The sequence below is a fragment of the Athene noctua genome, chromosome 1 (genome assembly GCF_965140245.1).
Source record: "Athene noctua chromosome 1, bAthNoc1.hap1.1, whole genome shotgun sequence".
NCBI classification, from domain to species: Eukaryota; Metazoa; Chordata; class Aves; order Strigiformes; family Strigidae; genus Athene; species Athene noctua.
The window spans coordinates 179,178,678-179,198,428 of record NC_134037.1 but is presented as its reverse complement, the minus strand read 5'-3'; the positions used below and the strand labels follow the sequence as shown (position 1 = coordinate 179,198,428).

The 19,751-nt window shown below is 39.7% G+C and overlaps 1 protein-coding gene across 4 annotated transcripts in view; it reads right to left on the bottom strand.

The window, feature by feature from the left end:
* The window catches only part of PHKA2 (phosphorylase kinase regulatory subunit alpha 2), a 49,034-nt gene that overhangs the window by 19,691 nt on the left and 9,592 nt on the right, over positions 1-19,751 (bottom strand). For 3 of the 4 annotated variants that reach the window (XM_074906483.1, XM_074906492.1, XM_074906504.1), the window contains exons 7-21: positions 17,677-17,775; positions 17,220-17,366; positions 16,942-16,995; positions 16,283-16,405; positions 14,148-14,243; positions 12,667-12,774; positions 11,910-11,988; positions 10,320-10,454; positions 8,262-8,371; positions 5,402-5,546; positions 4,887-4,965; positions 3,872-4,035; positions 3,047-3,220; positions 1,851-1,939; positions 621-754 (exon numbers count right to left, since the gene is read on the bottom strand). In XM_074906483.1, the coding sequence (XP_074762584.1) occupies positions 621-754; positions 1,851-1,939; positions 3,047-3,220; positions 3,872-4,035; positions 4,887-4,965; positions 5,402-5,546; positions 8,262-8,371; positions 10,320-10,454; positions 11,910-11,988; positions 12,667-12,774; positions 14,148-14,243; positions 16,283-16,405; positions 16,942-16,995; positions 17,220-17,366; positions 17,677-17,775 (1,736 nt within the window). The remainder of the gene's footprint in view (positions 1-620; positions 755-1,850; positions 1,940-3,046; positions 3,221-3,871; positions 4,036-4,886; positions 4,966-5,401; positions 5,547-8,261; positions 8,372-10,319; positions 10,455-11,909; positions 11,989-12,666; positions 12,775-14,147; positions 14,244-16,282; positions 16,406-16,941; positions 16,996-17,219; positions 17,367-17,676; positions 17,776-19,751) is intronic. The other variant, XM_074906513.1, reaches the window with a different exon arrangement.

Here is a 19,751-nt window from a genome sequence, read left to right as displayed (position 1 = left end):
AGGGAAAAAAGACCTGTAATTGCACTCCAGAAGTTGATTTCATTGGTTTGTATTTGCATTTTGTTCCCATCAAACTTATTTAAATAGCAGCTGTTTAACCAGCCCCAGCTGCTGGGGTTAGACTGTTTCCAAGAAAGTTCTGAGAGCACCAAGTTTTAGCCAGTGGTTCACTTAAACATGCAGAGAGATTAGAGAAAAAATATTGACTACTCATTCAAACTGCATTTTGCCTTTAGTTAGAAAATGACAAAATGAAGTTTCCCTCCACTTCTCGTGTATAAAAATCACACCAAATCTTTGTGAATTTAATAGAATGCCACAAATATTGCAAGGTGTGTTCTCATTCATGGAATGGATTTGTGCATTTCACTTCTGAGCCTTGGAACCTGTATGTATTCACAACTGTGTGCCAATCAACTCTGAAATTTGCACAAATTATTTTGTGTGTCCAAATTATTTATGTATTTAAGGTAACTGAAAATACGCTTGTTAAAACATAAAATATTTTAATCTCTTCCCTCAAAACACAACCCTGAACAGTGGAAAGCTTTTACACAAGAATAATCAGATAGCTGTGACAAAACTTAAAAGGTGATGAAGTTTATACTCAGACAACTCACTTTAATATATGCAAGATATATAATATATCTGCTTGATCATGGAGCGTTGGACATTCCTTCAGCTGCTCAACAAGCTTCCTGCAATCCAAATCACCATGTGCATCTTTAGGTAAGTGCAAAACATTTTCACGGTCCTGATAACAAAGATGGATGATTCAAAGAAATTATCTTGAAAAAAGCAGCAGATGATTCAAACCATAACTACGCATTAATACAACAGAGTTACAACATACCTCTGCACCTGAAATACAGACACATCACGTATTTCTTGCCAGACTACTGCAGACATGAAAAGGAGACTAATCCCAGGAAACACAACACCCAGAAAGGAATTTTGTCTCTAGTTTTGGTTCAATGAACAAGCAAAGCCATTTTTAGGACAAAACAAGTATTTTTTATGCTTTTCCTGTCATCTGCTGTTACTTGTAAAGAGAAAAGGGGAATACTACCTTTTTTTAAGTTGAAATAATTTAGACCTTTTTCAGTTCCATCTCTAACCTGTATATATGTGGTGCTTTATGAATACAGCTGTTGCCATCATAAATTTTCCATGCTTATGAAACTAACACACTAACTAATCAGATGATGCAATCCCGTGGTGAGTTTTTGGATGAAGAGAAATTTTGTTTAATAAGCTATTCAGAAATTTATATGGTCCTAAAATATCATTTCCACAAACAGAGCAGAATCCTTCAGGAGGCTGGATACAACCTCCTGTAAGCATTCTCAGCAGCTGGTCACACATACTAAGACAAAGCAAGTGCCCAGCACAACCCCTTCTTCATGCCTTGTAGTGGGATCTGGCTGGTGCCTTAAGGATGTCTGTCCTTTCACACACTCCCCTTCTGCCCAGACATTACTATAAGTAGCATTTCTTGGAGAACACTTCTAAAGGTCATGCACATCCCATCCTTCTCTTTGTGTGTCCAGTTAGAATTAAAGATGATGACTTCACCTTTGGCCTCTAAAAATAAGCACCTACTATATTATTTTCTGTTTTGCACACACAGTTAAAAAGTTTCCACTTGATAATGTCTATTTAAGCAAAAAACCTTCACCCAGCCAAAAAATAAATTCCAAAACAAGGGAGTAGCTATCCAGTGTCTCAGACAGCATGGCTTGTCTGTGAAGGAAAATAACAACTAGCATAGGGTTTTCCTGGGAAACACAGGAAAGGCCACAGTATTGCATCCTAAAACCACAAACAGCATAAAAATTCCCACATCTTACCTTTGTCTCAAAGAAATGAGGATTATCAACAAGATTCAGAGACTTCCGGTGTGTGTTCAGAACTTTAGTGGGAAGGGACATAGACACAGCTGAAAGCAAAGCAACCAGAAAAAAAGAAAAAAAAAGTCCGTTTCAGTAACATGAAAACTGGAAACACCTACATGAAGCAACTGCATGAGGCAAAACCAACAGAAATACCTCCAAGAGTCAAAATATAAAGGCAACGCTTCTGAGATGCTGTGTGTGGAACTCAGAGACAAGCTCACATTCTGAACCTTATCTCCGCGCATGCTTGCTCCAAGAGCTTCTGAAATCACCATGCCAAAGGTTCAGGTGCTACGTGCTCAACTGATACCTCTCATGACAGCCCATGCCTCAGCCTATAGCCCAATGACCTGACGCTGCTAACTGTTACAAACATTTTAACAGGAAGTATATGGATAAAACGGTCTAACTGGTAAGATATCCTAATTAAAATGATAATGGTAAATGCAGGCTAATGCTCTCGTAACCTCTTATGTTGAATTCAATAGAGGATCAGATGATGGGAGAAAAGACTAACAAAAAGTTTTGGAAGTTATTAATTTACACTGAAGTTAAGGAAAGCATTCCCATAACCAGGACATTGAGTACTATATACCTACATATAAAACATGCATATGTTGGAATCTATTTACAAATTCAGTCAAAGCATTATTTTGGTGTAAATCCTCCAATCAGTCTATTAGAAATGTAGCATAATTAGGAATACTGTCCTCTCTCTCTACTCCATTTGTTCTTACAAATTTAGAAAGTATATGTACATACTTATGCTTTTCTGGTATTGAAACATTTTATTCCACCACAACTTTATTAAGCTAAGAAATATTTTGTATAAACAAAGACAAAATAAAGAATTCACTGACTCAGGTGCTAAAATTCTACTCAAATGAGAAGCTGTAGCCGTTTCCATAACATTAACTTTGATTAAATATTACATTTTATAGCAGGTTATTTATGTATACACCAAGACATGGGAAACTGTGGGAACACGACAGTAACAGCTTGAGACTCATTCTTATTTCTTGATAACCACAACATACTCATGCCACAAGTTCTTTTTAGACAGCAGAATTTTGAAATACTTGAACTTACCCCTTGTAGCACCCAAACCAGGTTTTCTATTACTATGACTAAATAATAACACGGAAAAATACCTGGAACCTCCAAGCCCTTTGTCTTGGCCATTATTGACAGTATCTCTTTTGTGGAATGGTTTGCACTGAACACAGATGGTTGATTCACAGTCTTTGAAGTTGGAGGCAGGTATGACCTCAGTGCTGTACTCTGCAGGACGTCATTTATATACTGATCCAGCTCATCCTGGCTTTCTAGCGTAACACACGTAAAAGAAAAGGTTTATTAAAGGTAAAATTACAATTTATCAGCGCTTTCTTCTTTCAGACATACCACTCTATTCTTGCTAATATAGAAGGACACACAAAAATGGAAGAATATCATAAGCAAGAGATTTTTAAGCTGAACAAATTGGAAAGAAAAAAAATTAATCAGTTTTTGACACTTTGAAAACCGTTACATTAAGAAGTTGTTTTTCCCTTTGAAAGGAAGTGAAAGGGTTTTTATCTTGCTGGTAGTCCACAGATCACGGTTGGACTCAATGATCTTAAAGGTCTTTTCCAACCTCAATGATTCTATGATTCTATCAGCTCTTCAACACAAGCTCTTGTCTATAACTCCTTACAGTCTCTTCCTCCCTCCAGCCTCTTCCACACAATCTCTATCTGCTGACTATTCAGACTCTGCTTTACTGTAGCAGTTACTGGTCAACGCATACTACGAACATAGGAAGAATATGCACAAATACCTTCTCCAAATTAAGTCATGCAGGTACTGTCCTCAGACTGATGCATGAGAAACCTGAACTACTATCGACTGCACACAAAATAGACAGCACTGTAGGTGAACCCAGGCTCTGCTGATAGAACCTGACAGGGAAAAAATTTGAAGTGAAAAAACACTACCTCTTTCACAGAAATCTGCTGGATAGCCTCCATATTCACTGTCAGGACTATTACAGCCTTCATTAGGGTCATCAGACAGTTTTATGTCACAGTCTGGATCCAGGAAGCTCAAGTACGTATGAAAAGAGGTGGTAAGAAATTCTGATAGCTTGCCTATCTTCACCCTGCAAACAGGAACACGTCAGAGAGCGTTACATCCACTACTTTCATACTGATTAATGCTCACTGAGCTTTCAACAACTCCTCCAAAATTTATGAGACCTGCTGTTAAATTCACCTTTGATAACCACAAAGCAGCAGATAGTGATACCAAGAAAAACAAACACAAAACAATAGTTGCCAATCCAGCTGAGTACTTACTGCTCCAGCTACTAATTGAACTTAACTGTGTTACGGTAGCACCTACATGCCTAACTCAAAGCCTAACTATGCAGGGTGCTGTATGTTTATAAAAAGAGAATATGAACAAAGACGTAAACTCCAAGGATAATGCATGAAGAACTGGGGCTGAGAAGTTCCCATTAAGAACAGTACCTTTTCACAGAACTGCAGTGCTGCTACAAAACAGAAAGCACATGTGATTGTCAGAGGAAGATACTGATTGAGAGTGGGCAAGCAGAAAGAGACAAGGGACATACTGTAGAATCATACTAAATTGCTTTCATATGTAGGTGAATGAAACACATAAGCTTACAAGATACTACATGTAATTCATGTTTACAACATGTCCAATAACTGTGAAAGATAATTACTTCTTAAAAACAGAAGCCCAGCCAAGACCAAGTTTTTTGTATTTCCAAAGGTCTGACATTTTTTTTCTCTTGGGGGATAGATCTTTCAAACTGTATCTGAGGTCCAGCTACCACCTGATTGCCACATAATAATTAAAGCCGAAACTTGTCTCTCTGCAGAGTTCCAGCACAAGGTCTGTACACTATCACAAGTTCAGAACTGAAACTTGTAAGGATTTAATTGAAAAATCATGGAAAGACCCATTTGAGGGTTCTGACATTACCTTGCACCTCCAAAATAACCATCCTCTAATTTTCTTATGGTGGCAAGAACTGCTGGATGAATGTCAGTACCATCATCAACTAAAAAAGAATAATGGAAGAGTTGAAGCTTACCAACACATTCTTAAACTATCATCTCCAAATAAACTGTATTACTGAGTGTTCTCTCCAATAAATCAGACAAATTTAAAATAGAACAGACAGCTGTTATCAATACTAACTTATTGAAAAAAACCCAAACAAACAAGCAAACAAAAAACAACCCACCCAAGACAAGTTCCAAGGCATTTCTATCAAATTTCTTTGCACAGAAATAGTGTGGAGATGATGGGGAGATGAAAGGATATAAAGAGGGAGTAAAACCAAAATTAAATCATCTAAATTCAGCATATACTTGGTAAAGTTAAACTGTACTTCTGATGTTAAAACTCATGCCACCTCTCTCCCCTCAAACCAACTTCCATCCTACTCCTCTGCAGTAATCTACTCTGCTTGAAACAGAGAAAATTAAGTTTACCAAGCATTGTGTGGGTGATGGGAAACGTCAGGGTTGGTCTCCCTGTCATCCTCCAACAAGAAGTGAGGTAAGCCAGCTCTGTCTTGAGCATCTCCACAATCATCTGATTGTCTAGAGCCAGATAGAAGTGATGCTGGTCAGTAAACTAGAGAACAGAGAAATATGGCATATGAGTAGCTGACAGTGCTCTCCTCATTTTTTTCCGTCTCCTCCCTTAAATCATTCACAAAAGCTGTATGAGCTATTCTTGACTACAACATAAACTGCATGAATTAACCACACAAGGCCTGCGACTGTGAAAAAGAAACCCATCCTTGTGCAGAGTCCATTTTCTTACACTTGTAGGCTGACCATAAAGAAGCCATACAAATAAAAAAGCAGACAATCACACCCATGAAGTAGAATCTTCCCAATGCTGAATTGCAGTAACCTATGATCTGGAAGATGGAAGTACACTAAATGTGGAAGAAAAAACTAAAAATAGCAACAAAACCAATAAATAGTCTCAAGGGCATGCTGGGGACTGGGAACTAATAACTGTATGTCTCTTGGGGGCAAACTGAAAGTCAAGCAGAATACAGAAAATCTGGCAGTTACTGTGGAAAAAAGGTTCATTACACGTACAATGGTAAAGTGTGCTGTTCCTACTACAGAGGAAAGCCAGGAACCACAGTAATAGATTATTATGGCTACTTCAGGAGCTGAAAACCAAAAAATCCAGACAAACAATGGAAAGTATGTCAAAGCAGCCCCAGCAAAACTTAAGGAAGCACCTAAACCTTGGGGAGGGGTGGAAAAAGGAGGCTGGGTTGTAAAATAAACATCAATTAGTAAGACACACAGGGGTCAGGGAGAAATTCTGTAAAGGCATCAGAAGTAATAGGAAAACACAGAAACTGTACATCTATTAATAAAGAAAGAAAGGAGGTAGGAAGAGAGGACACAGGCAAGCTGAAGCATTCTATGCTGGTTTTCACTGACAGAAGAAAAGTAGCAAATTATGACCTGTAATAGTACTTTTTAACAAAGCAAGAAGAGTTCAGTCTGAGTATGGGAAGAAAAGGTTGAAGAGCACATAAATTCAAGCTGGCAAAGTCCAAAGAAATTACTTCACAGAACCAGCCAAAACAGTCCCTGAGCCACCCACAATTAGTTTTGATAATTCAGGAAGAACAAGTTAGAGAAATCAAGAGAGAAGCAAACACACTGTCTGTCTTTAAAAAGGAAGAGCCATGATAACATAGATCTGTCAAGCCAATTTCAGTACCTGAAAGCACAGGAAAAACAAAGCCAATTTGAGACTGCCAAGATAATTACAAAATCATAAAGCAAGATGGCCAAACAGTCATATCAAAAACCAATCTCAGCAAAGGAGTCCAATTTCTTTCTTTGGGAGCAACTGGATAATAGCTGCCAGAACATGGCTGACATCTCTAAACTTCTGTAAATTTTCACACTAGTGAGTTGAAGAAAAAATATCTCAGGAAGCAGAACTGCTTGAAAAACTGTTCTCAAAAGGTAATTAACCGTTTTTTTTAGAACAAGAGATTACCTAAATGCAGTCAGCCTTTGCCCCACACCTAATCAATGTTCTCATTAGTGAACAGGATGAAATACAAACTACAAAACCACAAAATTTGTGGACATTAGTCAAGATCAACACAGATGAGTTAACTGCTAGCATTAGGAAGGCAAAATTAAACATTAATTCCACCCCCTCAAAAAAAAGGCAGGGGGAAATATCTGGCTACAAAGTACAACAGAAAATGTTATGGAGGGTTTAGTCAAACACAGAATAAGTAGGAACTGTCAGTGTGCTGCTAATGCAAAGATAAATGCCCTTTTGGAATATATTAATACATACTTGATACATGGCAAAATTTCAGCTGTAATACTGGGTCCTACTTACAAAGTAAGATGTGGACAAAGACATATTTTGAAAAAAAATCACAACTCTGAAGTTTTCCCTAATCTGCGAAAGTGAAAACTAGTGTGGGGAACAACACAACAAATAATCTGTTACAAAGCTGCTTGTGATCAATTGATATGGGGAAGAATAGGAAGGGATTCACGTTTTTTGCAATAAATCTGATGTTGTTTGGGCATTATGAACCACTGCAGAAACCATCTGTGGAGTCCACTGAATGTCTTCCATTGGAATTTAAGACTACATTAATCAAACATCTATTTAGGAGGGTATGAACATTCTTTATTCTGCTCCAGTTGCACATGTTTAGAGCAGGTGACCCCTTGGTCTTCTAGTACCAACTGCTAGAATAAGTCTACAGGAATGTGTCGTATTTCATTAAATGTATAAAAATAAGAGCCATTAATTCTGGAAAGATCCAAACTTCCAGCTACATTGAAAAAGGCACTAAACAGAAAACAAAGACAGAACATCCCTTTCTCAGCACTACTGACCCTTTCAACAATATAATGAAAAGATTACATCTTAGTCCCTTGGGGATTACAGTACTTGGCACATTTCTGTGAAACTAAATTTTTCATCAAAGCAACGAGTAGAAGGATATATTAAGTGAACTACTTCTGGAGAAACATATTTCATTAGCTAGAATGTTGGTTCGGGCAGAGATCACTAACAACTTTGTACTATTGATTTGCTGTGTTCTCCTATGCCAGAAGCCAAAGCAGCCAGACTCTGTATGACAGAAGAGAGATTTATCAGCACTCCTACCATGCTGATCATCCAACGCTCTTAAAAACCCCACAAAGCAAAGCACATCTGCTTTATCAGCCCTGCTCTACCTAAAGTAAAGTGACAGCACCTAAAAGCTAAGTGCTTCACTAATCATTAGCCATTAAGTAAGCAGTGACTTCCCTGCCAGCTTTACATCCTCACCTGAGGGGTAAAAGCAAATATTTGATTTCTTATCACGTACAGCTTGGAGGTGCCTAACACTCCAATATGTCGGTGTGGCCGTCCACTTAATTTCATGTTCTTGTTCCGGCCTGTAGAGAAAAGAGAAAGGAAGAAAAGTCTCACCTAACATTTCCTGTGTGGTTTTCCACAACAACCACTTCAGACAAGGAAATCTGCTTCATTGATACCAGCAAGGCAGAAGACAGAAAACAAAGCGAGGTGCTACAGACTGGGCCATTTTGCAGCAACCACCAATATAATAGCTAGAGTTCTTCAAAAGCATGATAAAAAATTAAAATTTTGGCTTCACTGACCATGGGATCAGGTCTTTTAATTACAGTCATTGCTTAGCACTCAAAGCTTCCCCACCAAGAAGGACAGGATGTATGCCCTTTCAAAAACAAGGCCATCAACACACAACAGAAACTGTAGTGCTTTCACTCTAGAACCTTACAAATTCTTTCCCACAGAAGGCTACATCCAAATACAAAGACAGATTTTCACTCTTTCATGAGGCTAATATGCTTCACTCTCTCAGTGGAGCTTATTAGCAAATGATCCTCACTTGCACCCTTTGCTCCAGCAGCCAGGAGCTGACTTGAATCTCTCTGACAAGGAATATGAGCCAAGCAACCACATGCCTGAAAAAATGCCACTGTGGACATTCCCAAAGGAAAAGGAATCACTGTTAAAAACAATACACCAATGTGTCAAATCATCCTACTCACCCCACCACTAGTGAAAGAAAGCTATTATGAATAATTATGAAATAAATGTAAGCTTCAGCAAAGCCCTCCAAATGTTTCATTTGTTAAAAGTTCTTTGTGATAAAGATTCTTTTCCAAAAGCAGCACATGCTATTTCCCTTTTCCATCTAAAGGGCACACTTTCTAAGACTTATTTGCAGACCCTATTACTTTGGATGCTTCCAAAAAACTTCCTGTTAAAACAAAAAAAAACCCAACAAAAACCACCACCACAACAACAAAAACCCCAAACCCATCCCATGAACAGCCTCATACTCTCTCTCAGCATTACCTGTAACCCAAATAGCATGGGAACATGCTCCAGACTCACAAAGCACGATACACCTCCCCTTCGCCATGCTGCAAAGGAATCTACCCGTGCTGATTCACCCCACCTCATTTTACTTTGCAGTAACATCCACAGCTTTGAGTCATGAATTGATGGCAGGCTTGAAGTAGTAGAACTAAGTTCAGTTACGCATATATGCTACAGATTTTCCACCAAGACCCCATTCATTCCAGCAAGGATTATCAAAAGAGATGGCTATCAAAAGATTTTCAACAACTAGAATGAACCAGTTGGAGTTTTGGGGCATTTAATCAATCCAGCTGCCAGGCTCTGGGGAAAACAGGCCTCTACGGTCACTGCTGAGGAACTGGAATGTATTTCAAGTCCCAAAAAGCCCTAAAGGTTTCTGGGTTTGCAACAGAGAGCTTCAGCAGCTCAACTCAGCTCAGGGTTGGAAGAAATGTTAGCAAGAACCTGACAAACCCAGAGATGCTCTGACAGCAGCACAGCTTCCCTAATGTGAGCAGAAAACTTCCAACGCTGTCTGCTGGTAGAATGGCAACCACACTGCTCAGTTTCCAGACTTAAAACAGAAGTACTATGACTTCTGAAAGGAAAAGCATTTGGGTTTTTTCTGTGGTTTTCCACGCATTTTTTCTAAAGCCAGTTTCTCTATGGAAGTAGTTCCTGCAGGACAAAAAAAGAGTCAGTTCTTGCCTAACTCCAATGGCACAGGAAAACTTATATTTTGGCCACCTTCTCTAATGAGGCAATTATTTTTTTTTCCTGTTGGATTCCCCTATTTAAGACAGAAGCTCCAATTTTGTTAAGTTTCTTTGCACAAATGCATTTTCTTCAATCAAAGAAACTGATTTAAATAAAAGAAATTAAATCAAAGCAATTGAGACAGTGTAAAGCAAGAAAACCAAAAACCAAAACACTATACTTAAAAAAAAAATACCTTACACATTAGTAGAGAGACTTCCATTTTCAAATACCTACCCAGCATGGTGTAGAGGTTACTCAGGATGCGAGCTGGCTGCACTCTGAGCGGATGGATATCAGCAATACTCTGAACATTGATTCCATGGTCTTGCAAGAGATTCTTGATTTGATTAGATTCTGCCAAAACAGTTACTGCGTAACAGAAATCAAAAACACTAGTAAGAACCAATGTTCTACTCTTTCTAACTGACTGCCTCTACTGTCACCTCTCAACTAATGCACTTAGGTCTCACTTCTCTCAATGCAAAAAGGCCTTACTTCTTTCTTAATTTACAAGCCTGTGAGATCAAAAGGGATTGCAAGAGGGCATCAGACAGATTTTGTTGCTCTGCTTCTCAACATGTCTTGCCATTCTTGTCCACTTTGGACCACAGGATAATTCAAGTTGGAAGTACTGTCACAAGGTCTCTACTCCAACCTCCTGCTCAAAGCAGGGTCAGCTCTGAGGTTAGACCAGGTACTCTAGGGCTTTATCGGTTTCTTCTGATTTCTTTCAGTAACGCTAGCTTGAATCATGCAGTCTGTTTTAGCAGATAGGGCTTTTCCCTCATAAAACAAGGAGAAACATGACTTGAAAATCTTTGTTGTTTTAATACAGCACACTTTAACAACACAGCCAAGTCAATGGGGAATAGGTGCTGTTACTTATATAGCAATAAATGTTAAAGAGGCCATAAAATGGCAGAGCTAGGGGGAAAAAAAAAAAAGTCTCAAAATCAGAGGAATCTCAAAATCAGAGGAATTTACAATCCAGGGCCTGATCCCACCTTCTGCCCTGCTTGAGGTTTTGCCCATGTTAGGTGGCTTATTGGTTTGGGACTAGTAATTCAGTATTCTTTTTTGCATTATAAATACTTGTCAAAGAATGCTAAAAATAAAGAAGCACTTCTATTTCTACTAGAAATTAAGCAGTTCAGAGTAACAAAATGCCACCCCCATGAGACACCAACAGGGGTTAAACCAGCACCTGCCCAGGTCACAGTATCTTTGACAAAGGCTGCCCCTGATAAACGAGCTGGTTGCTCTTCCAGAATGGTACAGGCCCTTGAAAAGCCTTTAAGGCCTGATCAGTTGCTGTTTGTGCCCTACTTAATTTTCTGGTTTTGGCTGTTCCTGCACTGACTAAAGAAGCCACTCCCCACAGCAGCCAAAAGAGAGCCATAAGTCTGACTCCTCACCTTTGTGTACAGAGATCGTCCCCACTTGCTCTCTGGTTCCTCTGAAAAGGTGCTGCACAAAAACCTAGCTAAACTGACCTGTCTCCTGTCAGCTCTGCTCTTTCTTACTAGAATCCAACAATATTTCTCTTTTCACTAAAAGATTTAGTTTGCCACTCTCCCTGATGAGTCTTAAAATTTTAACAATTTTTTTTTTTTTTTTAAGAAGTCTGCTAAACCTGATCTTCCCTCCTGGAAAAAGGCAGCTGGGCAAACAACCCCTTTCTCCTTCTCACAGTATCATCAAAGCATCTACATCCCATGCAAAAAACGACATTATTTTTAAACATGTCTTTCTTCTCTCCTGTACATAGGGACTTCACCATCACATGATCCAATTCACTCAGAATGTTTAAAAAATCTCCTTTACCTTGTACCACAACATCAGGTTTAAATCCAGTGGAAAACCTCCTGTTTAAGGGATCAATTTCACCTGCAGCAAGAAATCCCTAGAAAAAATGTAAAAGAAAAAGAAAAGAAACAAAACAAAAATTAATTAAAAGGCTTCTGATGACATCTAGAAGAAATCTTAACCAAATTTTGTATTTTATCAGGACAGGTTTATCTCCCCCATCCACTAAGTAGTGCATTCAATAAAAACAATGGCTGCAGTATTTTTGTAGAACAACAAGAAAACGGTTATGACTGACACAATCTGCTTGTTCAGATTTCCCATTAGAGTTGCAGCAACTGACACAATTTTGCCAGGCCAGTGATTTTTTCTGTAGCTCCACAGAGATATTCAGTGGTTCCTTTAACAATCCATGGCTAATAGAGGACAACTCCACAGGCATCTTATGCCACAGAGTAAGACATAGCCTAGTGGAGCTAAACCAGATGCAAAATCCTAGCTCTGCGACAGACAAGTTAGCCTGGGCATATTCCTCTAGCCTAATGATACATCCAGTCCATCTGACAACTTATTTAGCTTGATTAGAAATGGTCAATTGTGTATCTATCTACCAAAAAAAAAAAGCTCTTGAAAGCTCAGAGTCACCCCTCCATGGTTCATGTACATGCTTATTCTGGAAAACACACTGTCCCCTACCTGTCAACCAAACTGAAAGCCCAAGCCATCTCAAAACAAAATTAAATACAAGCTCACCTACTATACAACAAATAATTACCTCTGCTAATAGGCAGCTAAGGACATACAATGATTGGCCCCAAAGATGAGGCAACTTTCCCACTGGGACACGATCCACTGAGTGAGGATTTTCATACTCCTCATCCACCTGAAAACAAGGAAGAAGAATTACCCTAAAGCTGTGACAAGCAACAAGTAACATGAGCTATCTGAAAAAATATGCTCTATCATCTACCCTTTCTAACCTGATATTATCACTGACATCAAGATGTCTCGGGTTTACTTTTAAGGCTGCACATTTTCTGTGAGAAGAACTAGCTTCCTTTTTGTACACTGCCCCACCCTTTGAAGCTGGAGGTTGAATGGGGACTCTGCATGCAATTATGTTTATGCTTTGGTGCTAGCACTTCCCCTTTCTTCTCAACATGCTTTTGCTGCCTTCCCTCTGGGCAGCTTGTAGGTAATTGTGTGTCTGCTTTCCAGCCCCTTACAAGGTTAACACTTGAACTTCACTGATGTCTACCTAGCTTCCTGAAGTAAACGTACTTCGCAGAAATGAAGGCTATTCCACCCTTCACGTGTTAGCAAGAATGGTCAATGGAAAAATTAAGAGCAGACTCTTATTAATTTAGAAAAAGAAAAACTGCCTTGGTTTTGCAGTATACAGATCTATTGAGGGCAGGGAAAAACTCTCTTAGATAACATCTTTAATATAGCCATTTAAAAACGTATACATGACAGGCAAAATCTACCCTGTTTACTTGGCATGTTCATCAGATCATCATCATCATATCAAAATTCACAAGAAGGCTCTGAACTCTTACATGCTTGTTCCCACTGGGAAGGCAATTCAGAGTTTCCACCTCAGATCTGCAAGCAAGACATCAGCTGTCGACACTCCCTGCCCAAACTCAGACCAACCCTGGAGGCTCCACACCCTTAGTGCGAGAGCGCTGAGAAGTCTGGAGTGGGAGAAAAAGTTGGCAGGGAGGGATAGAAAGACAAATAGCAGGGAAGAGCACATAGGCTCATCTGAATTTCTCTGTCACAATGGGACAATCAGGTAAACAGCAAAGATGGGGGGAAAATTAAAAAAAAAACCCCAAACAAAACTCCCAGCCCAAACCCTAATCCACCTGAAACCCGCTTCTCTCTCACATACAAGCTCTGGAAAAGAAAGAGCACAATCAATTAAAAGACTAGACAGGCAGGCCAATCTACACTTTATTTCTTTGAGCTTCTGTCAGCATCAGCACTTCTTAAATATCTGTCTTGCTATAAGGATTTAAAACTTTAAACCTGCTCTAACATTTCTGCAGGCATCCAGACTCCCAAGTGAAAAATGGGATGCCTAAAGTTTACCATTTCTCAGTAGGAGCTCTTAGTTTTTAAATAATGTGCAGTAGTCTTTTTTTTTTATTGCTGGTTTAGATTTATCAGCGATAGCAAAACTATAAAACTCACATTCATCTTGACATCTATACTTTCCATACTGAAGTAGATGCTGCATTTTCACAGTACCTTTTCTGGAGGGACTGCATACAGTTCAGGCATTAGCACTATTCCGTTCTTCTCTCTAATAAGTATTCCTTCCAGCGCCTCTCTATACTCTTGTACCTGGAAATATTTTTAAAACAGACGGAGAATTCACATTACAGCCAGCAAAACCAAAACAGTAAAGTTAAAGTTTTAGCACCTTCCAAAAGTATTTTCCTGCTGAAAGTTCATTAAAACAAAAAGAAGGAGGAGGAGAGGCAGAATCATGACTTGCTGATGGAAGATCGGGGTTCAAATTCTCAGAGACTGTTCCAGCATCTCAGTATTATCGACCTCAGAAACGTGAACACACATATTTAATCCATAACACACCACTGCAGTACAAAACTTCTAATGTGTTCCTATCAAGAAGTCACTGGAACAAATTCTACATGACATTTACAAGAGATAACAATGCAGTGACATGGATGTCAGTCAGGACTGCCAATATCCATAAAGGTGTAAGGTGTATAAATTGTGAGCTTCCTATCATGCACATTTGTCTATGATTTTCTGCATTCTGCTTTGCAGGATTGGGAAATCAGTTTCTCTTAACTGATTTAGTTAAAAATTTGCCCAATGAAAAACTTAAAAACAGATTTAAACTATTTAAAAGTATTTAAGATAACTGAACAAAAAATCCTCTTGTTCTTGTATTGTTAGACAACATATTATGAACAGGAATACCAGACTGATACAAAATAAAGAACATTTAATATTCTTTTTACCAGATCCCTTGTTTTGTTCCACTTCTTAACTATCCCATTACAAGTTTTTACTTACAGGGAAGCTGTTTTCAAGCACTACCAACACCTGCCTCTGAAATCCTATTTCTGCTATCCCTTTCTGAATACAGTGGAACACACCAAGGTACCCACAGGTTCATACTATGGTACACTGATATTTTCAGTATCCTGTCCTGATCCACTCTTTTTGAGTCCTCAGGGTTGCTTATTTTTCTAACAATTTCTGCCATTGCCACCACTTCTTTGCAGTGGTAATTGGGGAAGACCAGACATTCACCTGAATGTCTCAGTGACTCACTCAGCAGTGTTTAAACTGTGGGAATGGGGAGCAATTTCTCGGTCTGACCATGCCCTAACACAGCCCATCTGCACACCAAAAAGGCCACCAGGTACATATCATCTCAGATAATCCAACTAAATTCTAGAGATTGCTTTGTGAAGTGGTATTTTATTGACATGACTGAAGTTTCAGTAAACCTTCTGATTTTCCCCCTCATGAAATAATGTAATTTCTCTCTCCACCAGACTAAACCTATTCTGTTCAGGAAAGCAACTTACATTTCTAGCGTCAGTATTTCACTTGATTTACAACATCTGGTACAGAAGGAGGGCTTTTTGGTCTAAAATCCTCTGTTTTGTTTCTGATGCCGTTTTATTTTTTGAAGGGTTTATGTTTAGCAATCTCTTGTCCCCCTGCATACTAGGTGACATTAAATCACATGTATTTTTTACTTCTCCAAGCCACCAATCTACATATGTCCTGGTATGAATATATTTAGTCCTGCCTATTTACTGCTCTTTAACTCACTAGGTTAAAGAGTTAACTCACTACTCTCTAGGTGTCATTACAGCCTTCGGAGGGCTACAATCAGTTTAGCTCCCCTGATCACTGGATGCTTGACACAGTAAAGGCATGAAGTAACTTAGGGAAAGAGTGAAAATGAAATGGCTCCTCGTAATCCAACCCCAAATCTCCCTGAATGTATAAAAGGGCTGAATCTCATTCTCAGCAGCCAAGGCACCAAGGCTGGGGAAAAAAGAAGTTGGTCTCATCCTGAAGTAACTGGAAAAGGGCATAAAGGTTTGTGATAAAACAGAAACAGGCAAATAAACCCTGTTTGGCCCAGTCTGACCACGCCAGCTAACAGGGCCCCTCAACCTGGTAGACAGAAGGCAACAAGGCCCCAGTGTGCACAACACTGCAGCCTCTACCACATCGCAAACTTGCCAGGAAGGTGGGATTGGCTGAAGACTACTCCCATCCTGTTGATGAGGTAACCAACTGATACCCAAAATAAATGTGGAGCAAAGCTACAAGATACTGTGGGTAGATAGCATTGCATCTCCATTGAAAGTAATTTCTCCTTTCCTCACCTGGATTTTGTCCTCATTAAATACTCCATCAATCAGGAAGTATGTCCAGAATACCGGCCACTCGCATTCAATATTCTCAAAGAGCTTCAGTTCAGCAGGATCATAGTGCAGCCTGCTTGGATCCTGAAATTCAATCATACCCGTCTAGTTACAGAGCTAAATTAGTCACTCATATTCCAGTGGCAGCCTATTTCATACAAGTAATTAAACCCAAGAAACCAATAAGAATACAAGAAATAGTTTCCATGCAGCCTCTTCACTTCTTTTTCACATTCAGTCTCAAACTCATTTAATCATTCCCTAGACAAATCGACCCTTCCCAGTCTCAGAATCTAGGTGTCACCCAAATAATCTTGGCTCTGCCTCAGTTCAGTGGTATTTTGGGAACTCCTCAGAAACACCGCTTCCGCTTAGGCACCATAAGGGTTCATTTCTTATAGAATTATGAATTAAGTTCTGTCCTTAAGGGTTTTCAAACCCTTAGTTTCCTTCAGACATGTGTCATTTCTAGGGTGGATACCTGGATTAACTCCAAATCCACTAAAATGCCTTAACAGCGATACACATTTTCACCCCTTCATGTAAATGAGACAAAAAAGGTCTATAAACACGAGATAAAGTTCTTCCTAATGCCTAGTGAAAATATACATCAGAAGTACCTCTCTGGGTGTCTTGTAACCATCTCTGAGAAAGCGACAGCAGCCATAGCGGCCCTGTAAAAACAAACAAAATTACAGAAAACTTCACATACTGTTCTTCCTCACAGAATAACATCAGCATAAAAGTATGTGCTCAGTTTTAAGTGTCACTTAGGGATTTTCTTCTCTCTCTTCCACACACAGAACCAAGCCTGGCAACTTTTGTTTAATTAGGATTTTTGGTTAAGGAAAGGAGGTTTTGCTTGACTTTTTCTCTGGAAAATAAAGGAAATCCTTACCTGCAATTTGGATATGATTTCACTCTTGGTTACATTAACAAGGTTTAGATCCTCCACTGCAAAAGCCGGGTAAGAAATAATAGAGAGAAGGCCAGCATCTATCTCCTTTGACGTGGATGCCCGTGGCAACATGGAGTATAGAATAGACTGAGCAAAACAGGAACAGAAGAGAGGGATGTAAAACAATTTACCTACTTCAAAAGACTATGTCCAGTGCAAATGGAATAGACTATACTATTTGCAAACTGACAGAGAACTCACTGCATAATTATTTTTAAGTGAGTTAGAATACGAATGCTTCACACCAGTCATTTTCACATGATCGATTAGAAACAGGGTGAACAATGTAGTCTGAAGCCATCCTTATTATGTTAAGCTCTTGGTTCAGTTAATCAGCATTTCATTTAAAAACAAATGGGTTTTCCCCTAGCAAAGGAAACAGAAGACTAATTCTTACCTGACAGTGCTCTACTTCATCAGGAAGAACATGAATCACTGATTTGTGTCCTCCATGAGCTCCAAAAAGATCTAGTTCATCAATTGCTTCCAAAGCAGCCTTCAAAAAAAACAAACAACCAATCACTCAAAAATCATTAAACATCTTTTAAGCCAAGTATACACCCTAGCACCTGTGCTTATCCTCTAAAGGAAATTATGTTAAAATATCAGTCTGCTCCACTGACATTTTTTCATCTTTCAAGGGAAGCTTCGCAATAATTCAGAAAAAGTAAGTATTCCTGTCTTTCCACCAGTAGGATACAGGACTGATGTGCTAGTGATCTTTCTTATAATTTAAACGCAATGCAAAACAACAGAGAGCTGGGCTGCCACTGAAATAATATCTAAAGTACGTAGTAATGAATGCTTCTCCTGTCCTATATTCCAAAATAACCCCAGTTCAGTAGCCTTTCACTCCTCCTGCCTGAAGGACTGTTCAAAGAGGAAGGCTTGTTCAAGGCGCCCCAGAATCAGCAGAGGCAAGTGCCCCGGGAAGAGAGCATCACCATCTCTCTGATATTATCACTTCCTGAGAGAAGAGAAACAAGACGTCTGCTCCCTGTACAGCCAGTTGAGGCACACCATGCTCCACGTCACCTGGTGAATCACCACATCCGTACCTCTTGGCCATAATACATTTGCCTAGTGAAGACGTCAGCAGCCCAACCACCAACTCCATTTGGGCACTCCTACATTAATCTAGCAGGCTACAAAAGCTGGCTTTGCAGAAGCGGGGCATGCAGCACAGTGCAGGGAATGTGGCAGGAAGAGAGCAAGGCCTAGACAGCCAGAGTCAGGCTCACAGAGCTTTCCTCTGAAGCGCATATTCACAGGGCTAAAGTATCACTGAATGTCACTCTGTGCCCGTTTTTGTCTTGCAGGTTCATGGTAACGTCAATCTCTGACAAAGGAAGGATCGCACATTGCAGCTTGCCTTTCTCTCTCTCCAGTAAGGCAAGGGCATTTTCCTTCTTCCAACACAAACACGGGTTTACTAGTTCTGCAGAGCCTCTGTCTAGCCAAGCATTGCTCCTGACAGTAGCAGAAAGCCCCATTAAGGAACTGATAGTTGGGACTCGGGGCAGTCTTAATGGTGAACAAAAGGCATTGAGAACAATCCAAAGGCATATGCTTTGTGCTGTACTACTGCCACAGGGACCCACACAAATCAGATGAGGGAGGCAAATATTAAGAAGAATTCCTGAGGCATATTTTAAAAAGTAGTATTTACCTTGCCCTCTGCAGCAGGGCCTCCAGTGTGCCTCCTGGTACCCACCCAAACCAGCACTTTTATTGAACCCAGAGACACAGAGATGCAAAGCTGTGCAGCAAGTCCCACAGGTGCTCCTGACATCAATGCACCCAGAAGTCACGTAGAGACCACAGCAACTCATGTCAGGCTGTTCAGTGCAAAAAAATTTGTACTGGACAGCTAAGGAATAACTTCCCCCACGAACACTGCCCCACTGCTATTTGACTGAACTGTGGTCAAGACCAGCAGTTTGTCCCTCCTGCAGCTACGTAAGACCTTGGTAACTAATAAATCCTGCTGAAATGCACCTACACCTTTGACCTTAACAATACTTGGCTTCTGTCAGTCTCCCAGACACCATGTAAAAACGTATTTGTCAATTACACATTTACATTTATGGCCTTCTGAGCTTCATTTATAGTATCTCTGTGACCTTGTGCTATAGGGGAACCAGAAATACCCACTTTCTTTTAGGTACACCTTTAGTCATTTTTCCCTCTGAATTACTTGTGAATAATTTCTTAGACTGATATTCTGCTGTTTTCCAGAATTTACATCCAGAGGGACCTTGACAGGCTTGAGAGATGGGACTGTGCAAACCTTGTGAAGTTCAACAAGACCAAGTGCAAGGTCCTCCACATGGGTTGAGGCAATCCCAAGCAAAAATACAGGCTGGGCGATGAGTGAATTGAGAGCAGTCTTGCGGAAAATGACAGGCTTAGAGAGTTGGGGTTGTTCAGCCTGGAGGTGAGAAGGCTCTGAGGAGACCTTATAGTGGCCTG